Source organism: Rhinatrema bivittatum, chromosome 16, assembly GCF_901001135.1.
Source record: "Rhinatrema bivittatum chromosome 16, aRhiBiv1.1, whole genome shotgun sequence".
NCBI lineage: Eukaryota > Metazoa > Chordata > Amphibia > Gymnophiona > Rhinatrematidae > Rhinatrema > Rhinatrema bivittatum.
In genome coordinates this window covers 28359138-28372890 of record NC_042630.1, presented here as the reverse complement: position 1 = coordinate 28372890, position 13753 = coordinate 28359138, and the positions used below count along the sequence as shown (strand labels likewise).

Below are 13753 nucleotides of genomic sequence, written 5' to 3'. Positions count from 1 at the left end.
CATATGAATCAGATGGTAGAACTTCTGACCTTTTCGGAGTGGTCTAGGGAGTCACCGCAGGATAGGGAGCTTCATCTTTTGGATGTGCGTCGGACTCTGTTGCGATATCTTAAAGTCACTAGCAATTTTCAGCAGTCGGATCATCTTTTTGTGGTGGTTGGTGGTGAAAAGAAAGGAGATAAAGCTTCTAAAGCTATAATCTCTTGTTGGCTGAAGGAGACCATTTGCTCCGCTTATATTTGTAAGGGTCGTGAAATTCCGGTAGGTCTGCAAGCACATTCTACTAGGGCACAGTCTGGATGGTGTCTCCTCAGGAGATTTGTAGAGCCGCAGTGTGGTCCTCGCTTCATACTTTCACCAAGCATTACCAATTGGATATTCGGGAGCAAGAAGATGCAACCTTTGGTGAGAGTGTTCTGCATGCAGGTCTTTCAGGTTCCCGCCCAGTCTAGGGATACTTGGGTATATCCCACTTATCTGGACTAATCTGAGTATGAACAGGAAAGAAAATTGGTTCTTACCTGCTAATTTTCATTCATGTTTATTACCACAGATCAGTCCAGAGACCTGTCCCTTTGCTGCCAAAAGGACTGAATTTCCTGGAAGTTTTGGAAAGCTTATATCAGAAATTTGCAGACTTTAATAAGTTGAAAGATTTTAACTTAAGGTGGTTATCAGTGTTTTTCTGGAAGTAGGAGAGGCTCCAGTTCAGGGGATTCCAACCTTGAGTTACTTGTTTGCCCTGGAGAGGGGATAGGTGTCTACTCATTGACTTGGGTACAGGTCAATACTGAGGGATTGCAGGTGGCACTTTCGGATAATGTAGCAGTGCCTCAAAGTTTTTTGTTCTCTGCCTTCATATGCTGGTAGGGATGCAAAACCCATTGTCTGAAACTGTTCTGTGGTATTACAGGAATGAAAATTAGCAGGTAAGAACCAATTTTCAATTTTCCTTTACATCTGTTGTGATTCACCCCCCCCCCCCCCCCCCCACACACACACACACACACACACACTGCCCAACAAAAAGGTGACAAGTCCAAACATTGAATTTAACTAAGCACCGTTAGGTCTTTAGTTAAGAGGTCTAACTGCCATCTACAAGATGGGTGGCTGCCACCGTGAACATACAAGGCAATACCACTATAAAGAAACAATGGTTCCTCCTGGGCTGTGTAACTCTTCATACTTTTTCTCATAAGAAATGTGTCAAGATTATCAGAATCAGCCTTTGGTGCAGGAGTGTTTTGAGCTCTTCAGGCATACATAGCCCATCCCCTGAAAGATCCCTGGCATGAGCTCTCTAGGACCAAGAATTCTCTCTTCTTTTGTATTCAGAAATACCTATGGCCAGGAAGTCTCAGACTGGCCGGGATGTTTGTCGGCTGAGGAAGGCTTACTACAATGCTCGGCATGAAGCTTCAGCACAAATCGATGAAATTGTGGGCGAAACAGCCAGCGAGGCAGACAGCAGCGAGACCTCTCTTTGTGAAAAGGAGAATGGGCACGAGAAAGAAGACGACGTCATCCGCTGTATCTGTGGTCTCTACAAGGACGAGGGACTTATGATACAGTGCGAGAAGTGCATGGTGAGGAGTGCACCAGTACAGGGTGGGAACTACCAATGTTATCTACTTACAATTCTAGCCAAGCAGGGACTGAACCTGTTAGTGTGATCCCTTTCAGCCAATGGTGAGGTTCAGAACATAGGTAGACAAGAGTCAATGACCCTTCATGTGAAACAACGGCAGCAGCCGTACCAGATATGCTGAAGGGGGTTCTTCCCCGGCCCAGCCAGTCAGAGCAGTTCTGATGTACTGCTACTAAAGGCTGCTGGATTTGCTTGTCATTGGCATGGTCTGCAGTCTTTTTTTTTTTTTGTCTGTGTGATGCAGGTACCAGAGCTAGAGAGGGAGTCCCCATCAGTAGCACTCTAATAGCAGCAAGCCTTTGCAGCAGCAGCCCTCCCCTTCCACCCCCATTGTCTATTTTTAAGCCTCTTGTGGCTGGGTGAGCAGGTTGGCAAGTTCTGTAGCTTGGAGTGTGGAGGCAAACAGCGAGGTCACTTGCTTTTCTGCTATCTGAGCTTGCAGATGTGGAGTCTGTGTGCTAAATGCCTTTGTATGAGTTAGTGTGTTTCAGTCTGCAAGGTTTGAAGGCAGCTTTTCCTCCCTTACTATATCCTTTTATTTGCAGGTCTGGCAGCATTGCGATTGCATGGGTGTGACCTCAGATGTGGAGCACTATTTGTGTGAGCACTGCGACCCTCGACCTGTGGACAGGGTAAAACTTTGATTGTCTTTGGTGTAAGATGATATTGGTGTGTACGTAGCAGCAAGTTAAATGATAGGGTGCCTTTTACTCCACTTCCCCCCAAACTACAGGCTCTGCTTTCAGAATATTCTTACTACAAGATTTTCTTTCTGCCCTGTGGTACCCAAACAGGACTAAATAAATGTCTTGTCCCATCTTAAATCGAACTTTGTGATAAAGTATTGTTCCACTTCCAAAGACTTCTCATCTCTGCCAGCTGATTTCTGCTGGCAAGGGAGGACTCCTGCCTCTTTTTGTTTATCCTTTATACCCCTGCCCCCTCATCCTCTCCAGGCAGCTGAAGGAAATTCAGAAGCATGCTAAAGGTGAACCTGTGCTGTAAACACAGGGCTTTTATTATAAACTGTATTGAATTCCCAACACTGGATTTCAAAAACAGGAAAGTCCCATGCTTGCAGCACCAGCTTAGTAGGACTTCCTTTACTGATAAAGGTGATCATGGCTGACACTGTAGTTTGATATTGTTTTCTTATTTAAAATGAAACCTTAAAGAATTGGTGCCCATGTTCCCAGGTGACGTTTGGCAATCTTCTTCATTCCCTCCTTTGTGATTTTGAATTGATTGTAATAATTAAGAGATCTGTATTCAGCAGTGAACGGGTTACCTTGATAACTTTACTTGTATATTCAGCAAAAGACTGCCAGTTATGCTGAACATTCACAGATAGACTCCAAGTTATCCTGATAACTTTAGGACTGCCCTCTGGCATGACCAGATAATGCCTGGATAATGCTGAATATCACTTTATCTAGCAAGTTATCCACATAGATTAGCCTTGTCCAGGAACGCCTCCAATTTTATTTGAGTAAGTTTTTATCCGGCTAAAAACTTATATGGAAAAATCAGTGAAGGTTGAAGCAGCAGGAAATTCAAATCTGGCAATTTGTCCAATTAAGTTTCATCTTAACTGGACAAACTGCTTTGAATATGTACCTCTAAGGGCTTCCATGAAACGTATATGGCTTACTCCTTCCTGCTGTCACTTGCTGCATTCCATGAAGATCTCTCTCCTGTAGTCCTGACTGACTGTATAATGTCCTTCTCTTTTAGGAGGTTCCCATGATTCCACGGCCCCACTATACCCAACCCGGCTGTGTTTATTTCATCTGTCTTCTACGGGACGAGCTGCTCTTACGCCAAGGTGTGTCTGTGTATGCTCTACATACTCTGAGTTCTAGAGGCTAAATTACCAGACTATATAAATCGGTGCAACAAGTCCTGATGCACAATTCTGGCTGTTGAACTGCTAGCAATCTGTGGTTTTGTTATGGATGTTTGCCTTATTTACCTCAAATCTCTGCACATCTTTGCTACTTGCTTTAGGTTGCTGCAAGTAATTTTTCTACTACTGCTAGTATTTATCATTTCCCTGTACGTACCAGGATCAGTCCAGGCAGTGGGTTGTCTCCCCCTTCCAGCAGATGGAGTCAAAAAGAACTTTGAAGGATGCTTCCTTATAAGGTAGTGCACCCTCTACTAATCCTCAGTATTCTCTTGACTCCAGCAGATGACAGTGGTGGCTTTCGTTCCCCACTGAGATGACTAGAAAGCTATTTTAGGAATATTCTCTATTTTCCTCAGCTTTCCTTTCTTTTGGATGGATCAAGTCTAATTTAAAAAAAAAAAAAAATCTTTGAATTTTGAATTCTGAGGGAATTATTTGGAGAGCTTTCCTGTAGCCTCCGCTCCTGTTTTAGTGGGAGCGCTCTATAGCTTGCAGGCAGTACTATTTGCAGCTCTCCCCACACCTCCCATCTCTGTTGTCGGGGTAAGTTTGTTTTGATTTCCTTTTGACAGGTTATTTCCTCTCTTCCTCTCTCCGGGGTGCAAGTTGGTGGTGCCGACCTCTTCCCCTGTGGCTGCTATCCGACCCTCTGCTCCTGAGATGCCGTTTTCCTCGGGGCAGCCGGCACAGAGAAGCGTTATTCCTCTGTGCCTCTATCTGTGGGTCACTGAGGGATAGAGAGAGAGCAGGACTGAAGCGGAGGCTATTACCCGCTTCTTACAGCCACGAACCTGGTGAGCGTGAGGAAGAACAGGCTGAAGCGGAGGTTTTTCCCGCTTCCCGCAGCTTTAAACCTTGCCTGTTTCTCGCGTTAAGAACAGCTGGTTCCCTCGCGGCTCCGTCGGGGTTCCCCATGCCTCGTTCGTCCAGGTGCTGCACTTGTGGAGAGAGCCTGGGTCGAGGCTCTCCCGCGAGGGGATTTGCACAGCTTGCCTCCCTGGTGGGGAGGGACCCTCTCAACCGCCGGACCGCTCTGGTTCTCGTCTTCTGGCGCACTTCGATGCTCAGGGGCCGGCCCCGATCCCGCTGACTGCGGGAACGGCGACCATTTTGTCTCCAGACTCTGCTGCTCCGGCGCTAACAGGAGAAGAGCAGGACGCTCCTTTTTCATCTCGGCCGCCAGTTTTGACACCCGTTCCACCTCTGGAGCCTTTTCCTCCTTCAGGGGATCTTCCCACTCTTCCTCCATCGGGGCCACATCCGTTTTCCACGGATTTTGTTCTCCTTAACAATGTTTACCTGGCCAGAATGGGCCAGCACCAGGAATTTTTGGCGGGACTTCCTTTTCCTAAGGTACCCAGAATGGCTGATACCACTGAGGTCTTGGGAAATGCCCAGACCATGGGGAGTGCCCAAGAGTCAGCGGTCCCGGGACCAGGGGTACCTCCGACCACCTCAAGCGCTCCGAGGGTCCGTTTGGTACACCCCTCTGCGGGGGGGTCTGTTCCTCAGCAGGACCCGGATCCGGATGAACCTTCAACTACGGCTCAATTGGAAGGGGATGATCCTAGAGTCCTGCGGATCTTCCAGAGGGATGAACTGGACCCCCTCATTCCACATATCCTACAGGAATTGGACATTGAGGGGCCCCTCAGGACCCGCCTGAGCCTAATCCACCAGCGAAGAAAGGGGGCCCCCCCTTCTGGCTGGTCTACATCCGCCGTGTAGGTCCTTTCCTTCCCATCCTATGTTCCTTCAACTGTTATCCAGGGAATGGGATTCTCCAGTGACCTCCCTCAAGGTCGGCAAAGCCATGGATAAGCTATATCCTCTCCTGGATGATTTTCTGGAGCTTCTTAAGGTTCCCAAAGTAGATTCTGCAGTCTCAGCGGTGACTAAAAGAACTACCATTCCAGTAACGGGTGGTGCAGCCTTGCGAGATCTTCAAGATCGAAGCTGGAAGTTTATCTTAAGAGAGTTTTCGAGGTGACCGCCCTGGGGGTTCCGGGTGGCCATTTGTAGTTCCTTCGCTCAGCGTGCAGGCCTCCGCTGGCTTCAGGAGTAGCCTGTAACTAAAAACTCACCTGAGCTAAAAAATTCTAACTTATCCCTGTCGATTAAAAAGCAGAATGAAAATACAAACAAAAAACAAACATTGAAATGTTTGTATGCTAATGCCAGAAGTCTAAGAAGTAAGATAGGAGAATTAGAATGTATAGCAGTGAATGATGACATAGACTTAACTGGCATCTCAGAGACATGGTGGAAGGAGGACAACCAATGGGACAGTGCTATACCGGGGTACAAATGATATCGCAATGACAGAGAGGAGCACCAGGGAGGCGATGTGGTGCTTTATGTCTGGGATGGCATAGAGTCCAACAGGATAAACATCCTGCACGAGACTAAATGCACAATGGAATCTTTATGGGTAGAAATCCCTTGTGTGTCGGGGAAGACTATAGTGATAGGAGTATACTACCGTCCACCTGGTCAAGATGGTGAGACTGACAATGAAATGCTAAGAGAAATTAGGGAAGCTAACCAAATTGGTAGTGCGGTAATAATGGGAGACTTCAATTACCCCAATATTGACTGGGTAAATGTATCATCGGGACATTCTAGAGAGATAAAGTTCCTGGATGGAATAAATGATAGCTTTATGGAGCAATTGCTTCAGGATCTGACGAGAGAGGGAGCAATTTTAGATCTAATTCTCAGTGGAAAACAGGATTTGGTGAGAGAGATAACAGTGGTGGGGCCGCTTGGCAATAGTGATCATAATATGATCAAATTTGATTTAATGACTGGAAGGGGGACAGTAAGCAAATCCACGGCTCTCGTGCTAAACTTTCAAAAGGGAAACTTTGATAAAATGAGAAAAAGTTAGAAAAAAAACTGAAAGGAGCAGCTATAAAAGTAAAACGTGTGCAAGAGGCGTGGTCATTGTTAAAAAAAAAAAAAAACCATCCTAGAAGCACAATCCAGATGTATTCCACACATTAAGAAAGGTGGAAAGAAGGCAAAACGATTACCGGCATGGTTAAAAGGGGAGGTGAAAGAAGCTATTTTAGCCAAAAGATCTTCATTCAAAAATTGGAAGAAGGATCCAACAGAAGAAAATAGGATAATGCATAAACGTTGCCAAGTTAAATGTAAGGTCATTGATAAGACAGGCTAAGAGAGAATTTGAAAAGAAGTTGGCCGTAGAGGCAAAAATTCACAGTAAAAACTTCTTTAAATATATCCAAAGCAGAAAGCCTGTGAGGGAATCAGTTGGACCATTAGATGATTGAGGGGTTAAAGGGGCACTTAGAGAAGATAAGGCCATCACGGAAAGATTAATGATTTCTTTTCTTTGGTGTTTACTGAAGAGGATGTTGGGGAGGTACCCGTACTGGAGAAGGTTTTCATGGGTAATGATTCAGATGGACTGAACCAAATCACGGTGAACCTAGAAGATGTGGTTGACCTGATTGACAAACTGAAGAGTAGTAAATCACCTGGACCGGATGGTATACACCCCAGAGTTCTGAAGGAACTAAAAAATGAAATTTCAGACCTATTAGTAAAAAGTTTGTAACCTATCATTAAAATCAACCATTGTACCTGAAGACTGGAGGATAGCTAATGTAACCCCCATATTTAAAAAGGGCTCCTGGGGCAATCCAGGAAACTACAGACCAGTTAGTCTGACTTCAGTGCCAGGAAAAATAGTGGAAAGTATTCTAAACATCAAAATCACAGAACATATAGAAAGACATGGTTTAATGGAACAAAGTCAGCATGGCTTTACCCAAGGCAAGTCTTGCCTCACAAATCTGCTTCACTTTTTTGAAGGAGTTAATAAACATGTGGATAAAGGTGAACCTGTAGATGTAGTGTACTTGGATTTTCAGAAGGCATTTGACAAAGTTCCTCATGAGAGGCTTCTAGGAAAAATAAAAAGTCATGGGATAGGTGGCGATGTCCTTTTGTGGATTACAAACTGGCTAAAAGACAGGAAAACAGAGAGTAGGATTAAATGGACAATTTTCTCAGTGGAAGGGTGTGGACAGTGGAGTGCCTCAGGAATCTGTATTTGGACCCTTACTTTTCAATATATTTATAAATGATCTGGAAAGAAATACGACATGTGAGGTAATCAAATTTGCAGATGATACAAAATTGTTCAGAGTAGTTAAATCACAAGCAGATTGTGATAAATTGCAGGAAGACCTTGTGAGGCTGGAAAATTGGGCATCAAAATGGCAGATGAAATTTAATGTGGACAAGTGCAAGGTGATGCATATAGGGAAAAATAACCCATGCTATAGTTACACAATGTTAGGTTCCATATTAGGTGCTACTACCCAAGAAAGAGATCTAGGCGTCATAGTGGATAACACATTGAAATTGTCTGTTCAATGTGCTGCGGCAGTCAAAAAAGCAAACAGAATGTTGGGAATTATTAGAAAGGGAATGGTGAATAAAACGGAAAATGTCATGCCTCTGTATCACTCCATGGTGAGACCGCACCTTGAATACTGTGTAAAAATTCAGGATGGTGTCCCTGAGCACCATGCTCCCCCTTCTGCAAAAAGAAGATTGGCTCTGTTCTCTGGATCTTCAAGATGCTTATGCTCACATTCCAAAATCCCCACAGCACCGCAAGTACCTGCGTTTCATTGTGGGACATCAACGTTTTCAGTACCGGGTTCTGCCTTTCGGACTTGCCTCGGCACCCCATATATTTACAAAATGCCTAGCAGTGGCTACGGCCCATCTACGCAAGAGCGGCATATACGTTTTTCCTTACCTCGATGACTGACTAATCAAAAGCCAATCCAGGCAAGGAGCTCGAAAGATCACTATCAATCTACTACACTCGTTGAGATTTCTCATCAACTACCAAAAATCCCACCTGACTCCATCTCACCTCCTTACTTTCATCGGAGCAGATTTGGACACCACAGTTGCAAAGGCCTTCCTGCCCAACGACCGCGCAGAGACACTCTCCAAGCTAGCTTCTTCTCTGCGCACAAAAGAAACAGCCTCAGCCCTTCAGTTCCTAATGTTGCTGGGCCCCATGGCTTCCAGGGTCCACGTCTCTCCTATGGCCAGACTGGCCATGAGAATAATTCAATGGGCTTTGAAATCTCAATGGCTCCAAGCCACTCAGCCGCTTTCATCCTAGATTCATGTAACCCACCAGCTATGTCTATCTCTTCTCTGGTGGACAAACAAAGCCAACTTGCTGACAGGTCTACCCTTCCAGCAACCAATTCCACAAGTGACCTTAACTACAGATACATCTGACTTTTGGGTTGGGGAGCTCATGTGAACAATCTTCAAACTCAAGGTACTTGGACACAGCTCGAAGCAACATTTCAGATCAACTTCCTAGAGCTTCGGGCTAAACGTTGTGCTCTGTCTGCCTTCAAGAACTGCCTCTCACACAAGACTGTTCTCTTACAAACAGACAAAACAGTTGCAATGTGGTACTTGAACAAGCAGGGAGGCACAGGCTCTTATCTCCTCTGCCAAGAAGCTATGCAGATCTGGTCCTGGGCCCTTGCACACTCCATGCATCTACCGGCCACTTATCTAGCAGGCAGACAGAACGTACTAGCAGATCGCCTCAGTCGATAGTTCCATCCCTACGAGTGGTCTCTGGATCCTGTGATAACAACCAGAATCTTCCAACGCTGGGGTCAACCAACAATAGACCTCTTTGCATCCGAACTGAATCACAAAGTGGACAGATTCTGCTCCCTGCACAGGCAACAAAACAAGTTAACCATGGACACCTTCTCTTGCCCCTGGAACACAGACCTCCTATATGCGTAACCCCCGATACCACTTATAGCCAAAACTCTCGTGAAGCTATAACAAGACAAAGGGTCAATGATACTCATAGCCCCGTACCTGCCTCTTCAAGTGTAGTTTCCCATGCTTCTCGACCTCTCGATCAGAGAACCCATTCGCCTGGGCACAGCGCCCACTCTCATAACTCAGAACCAAGGCATGTTACGCCATCCAAACCTTCAGACCCTATCCCTCACAGCCTGGATGTTGATCCTGCAATCGCTCAACCTTTCAAGTGATGTCTCTCAAGTGCTTGTAGCCTCACGAAAATCTTCCACACGAAACTCCTATTGTTCTAAGTGGAATAGATTTACCATATGGTGCACGCAAAAAGGTATCGACCCTTTTTCCTGCCCCACTCCATCTCTATTAGACTATTTCTGGCACCTTTTAGACTCTGCTCTCCAGACCTCTTTGGTGAAGATACACCTGAGCGCCATCTCAGCGAACCACAAAGGAGTTGGGGATGCTCCAGCAACAGCGCAACCCCTTGTGTGTAGGTTTATGAGGGGCCTACTACAACTCAAGCCCCCTCTATGGCCACCAGTCACTGAATGGGACCTAAATGTAGTACTTACAAGGCTCATGTGCTCCCTGTTTGAGCCTTTGCACTCTTACGATGTTAAATTTCTTACATGGAAAGTTCTCTTCCTAGTAACCATTACATCTGCTCGAAGGGTTAGTGAGTTACAAGCACTTGTCACATACTCACCCTATACAGAGTCCTCCGTACTCGCCCAAAATTCCTTTCCAAGGTGGTTACTGACTTTCCCTCAAATCAGTTTTTTAGTCTTGCCCACTTTTTTCCCAAGGCGTCACTCTCACCAAGGCGAGATGGTTTTACACACCTTGGACTGTAAACGTGCACTTGCATTTTACCTAGACTGCACTGCAGTCCATAGGAAATCCACCCAACTCTTTGTTTCATTCGATAAAAACAAACCGGGAGTTCCCTGTACGTACCAGGATCAGTCCAGGACACCTGGGTTGTGACTCCGCACCAGTAGATGGAGACAGAGCAAAACTTGTGGGCGGAGCCATATATGCCCCTGTGCCAGTCACAGCCCCTCAGTCTTACTCTGTCTCCAGTAGATGGTGCAGGTCCGGTCACAGCCCTGCCTGCCCTGATTCTGGTAGTTAGTCAGGGTTAGGGTTTTTCTTTTGTGATCAGTTCTTGAGCCTAGTTAGTGGTTTTTTTTTGCCAAATTGGGGTTTGTTCTTTTTGATTGAAGAGTCAGATCCCGGCTGCCCTGCCTCCCAGGGGGGTTGAGAGGTCCTGAGGGGACTACCCCCCCCTGGTCGAGGCCGCTGCTAGGGTCGAGGACCCGGCTCCACAAGTAGCAGCGTCAGGGGTGACACCGGGGAGCCCGGTTCACTCACCCCTGCAGGTACAGGGCTCCAGGACCCGGGACAGCGACAAGCGTCAGTAAAAAAAAAAAAAAAAAAAAAAAGTTTTTTTTGCTTTTGTTTTGTGTTCGGGCCGGCTCTCCGTTTTCCTTGCGTCGCCGCTCGCCGCTCCGTTCGAGGGGGTGCCGCTTGCAGGGGGGGGAGGGCGCCGAATTAATTAATTAATTTCTATTTCTGAAGCGCGTCTTGGTCTTCTCCCGCGTTCGCGGCGGCCCGCGCGGCTCCCCATGCCGGGGCCTGCGGCTCGGCGCTGCGCGCGCGCCTACCTCGTGACGGTTTTTGTTCTTCCGGCGTCCCGGGCGGAGGAAGGGCCGTCCGGGACCCCTCGGGGGTCTCGCTCCGGAGTCCGCGCGTTCGATTGCCGCGGGTTGGAGGCGCCATAGGTAGGCCTCAGGACCGGTTCCCGCGGGAGAGTGGCAGCAATTTTGGCACAGAAAGAGAAATAGCGCGGATTGCGCCGGGGGATTCGGCCTTGCCTCCCGCGTTTTTTCCCCGCTGCGGGGCGCGGCGGGAGGGGCTCCTCAGAGGGGCTTCGGTCCGGGGAGGTTTCCGGGCCGATTCTTCTGGGTCAGGTTCTTTCTCGCAGGGACTTTGCGCTATTGCTACGCAGGTACTTGGTACTAGCGTAGCAAGCGCAGCCGAGGCGGGGATCCCTACAGAGGGTCCCCACAAGCTTACTCCACGGACGAGGGCTGCGGAAGGGCGTCCAGGAGCCCTCAAGGGGGAATCGGGCCCCTCGGGGCATGCCGCAGGAATCGGAATTCGGAAGATTTCCCCCGTGGAGGTTACATGATGTTTCCAAAGAGCCCCTGACGGGGGCCGAGGGAGGCGGCGGCGGATGGCTCCGCCCAGCCCAGCACGGGAAAGGGAGTACAGACCATGGAAGGGGATGACCCCAAGGTAGTCCGACTGTTCCACAGGGAGGGAACTATTGCCCCTTATTCCGGCCATCCTCCAGGAGCTGGGGATAGAGGCCCCACCTTGTGGTGGTCCGCCAGAGGCCAACATGGATCCTGTTCTGCTGGGCCTTACGGGTCCGGCAGTTGCCTTCCCGTTTCATTTTCTTCGGATATCTTCTTCTGCGCAGGGGATACTCCGGAATTAAGATTGGAGGTCAGCAAGGCCATGATTAAGCTCTATCCGCTCCCAGAGGAGGCGCTGGACCTTCTCCGTCTTCCAAAGGGGGATTCAGCGGTCTCCGCGGTGACAAAGATCTACTATCCCGGTCACAGGAGCTACGGCACTCCGGGATATCCAGGACAGGAAGTTGGAAGTGCAGCTTACGAAGATTTGAGGTATCCGCCCTGGGGTGCGGGCCGCCATCTGCACTAACTTTGCTATGAGAGCTAGTCTGCGCTGGGCCCAGGACCTTCGGGCGAAGGCGGGCCTGTCTGCGAAGGAGGCTTCTCAGGCAGATAGGTTGGAGGCGGCAATAGCATATGGAGCGGATGCCCTGCATGATCTGCTGCGTACATCCGCTAGGTCCATGGTGGCGGCGGTGTCTGCGCGTCGTCTCCTATGGCTGCGCAACTGGGCTGCGGATGGTTCGTCCAAGGCTCTCCTGGGGGGCTCTGCTTTTCAAGGGGAAATTGCTGTTTTTGGCATGGAATTGTGTGATTTGATATTTTCTCTGGAAGAGAACAGGGCATTTAAACTGCCCGAGGATAGACCAGATCGTGGTCATCTTTTCCTGCCAGATCCCGGCTTCGGGGACCCAGGACATCGCCCCTTCAAAGATCCACCGGCCCTTTGTGTAGGCCGTCTTCCTCTCGGAACCTTCAGTGGTAGCAGTCCTTTCGGGGAAACGAGTCTTCGCCATGAAGTTCGAATGGTCCATCCCTCGCCGCGCCTGCAGCACGTCATTCCACAGGTTGGAGCGCGGTTAACGTTATGTTTCGAGGAATGGACCATAGTGACGTCGGACCAGTGGATCCTCGACGTGATAAGACACGGCTACGAGTTGGTTTTTTGCTCGCATCCCAGCGTACAAGTTTCTGGTCTTACCCTGCAAGGACCCCAAGAAAAGGGCGGCGGTGCTGGACTCCATCCGACGATTGGAAGGCTTGGGGGCCATTTCCCCCGTCCCTGTCGATCAGCGAGGCAGGGGCAGGCACGCCATTCACTTCGTGGTTCCCAAGAACGACGGCACGTCACGGCCAATCCTGGCTCTAAAAGGGGTAAACAGATGCCTTCGTGTTTCCCACTTCAAAATGAAGACAATTCACTCGGTGATAGCGTCGGTGTGTCCGGGCGAATTTCTGGCGTCCCTAGATCTCACAGAAGCGTACCATTCACATGGGCATCCTGCAGGTTCTGCAGTCTAGGAAGGCACTACCAATTTCGAGCACTCCCTTTTGGGCTCGCGACCGCTCCTCGGACATTCACGAAAGCGATGGTGGTAGTGGCAGCGCGGCTCCGTCGGGAAGGACTCCTGGTTCATCCTTACCTGGACGACTGGTTGGTCCGGGCAAAGTCAGAGGATCAGTGTCGGCGGGCGGTGGCCAGAGTGTTACAGCGCTTGCAGTCACTAGACTGGGTGGTCAACTTCAACATGAGTCAACTGACTCCCACTCAATCCTTGGAATCTCTGGGAGCCGTATTCGACACGAAGCGGGGCTAGGTGGTCCTATCTCAAGATCGGATATGCAGGCTGCAGTCTCAAGTGCGGCGTTGGTTCGCCCTCAGCCGCCCGCGAGTGGTGCGATTACCTGACGTTCTGGGATTGCTGGCTTCAAACGCTCGAGTTGGTTACCCTGGTTTTCTACCTACCGCTCCCATTCGCGGGCCAGCGCAGTCCAGCCTGCTCTGGTGGCTGGATCCCAGTCATCTGTCCGGTGGAGTGTCACTTCTTGGGCCCAGGTTGGACGATGGTGACCACGGATGCCAGTTCTCTCCGGCTGCGGAGCAGTCTGCCTAGGGGAAATCGGTGCAAGGATTTT

At 48.8% G+C, this 13753-nt stretch overlaps 1 protein-coding gene across 3 annotated transcripts in view; it reads left to right on the top strand.

The window, feature by feature from the left end:
* Positions 1–1537, top strand: part of ASH1L (ASH1 like histone lysine methyltransferase) — a 295195-nt gene extending 293658 nt beyond the window's left edge. For all 3 annotated transcript variants that reach the window (XM_029580354.1, XM_029580355.1, XM_029580353.1), the window contains exon 20: positions 1339–1537. In XM_029580354.1, coding sequence (XP_029436214.1) covers positions 1339–1389 — 51 coding nt within the window. In that variant the 3' untranslated portion in view covers positions 1390–1537. The remainder of the gene's footprint in view (positions 1–1338) is intronic.
* Positions 1538–13753: the final 12216 nt, after the last annotated feature.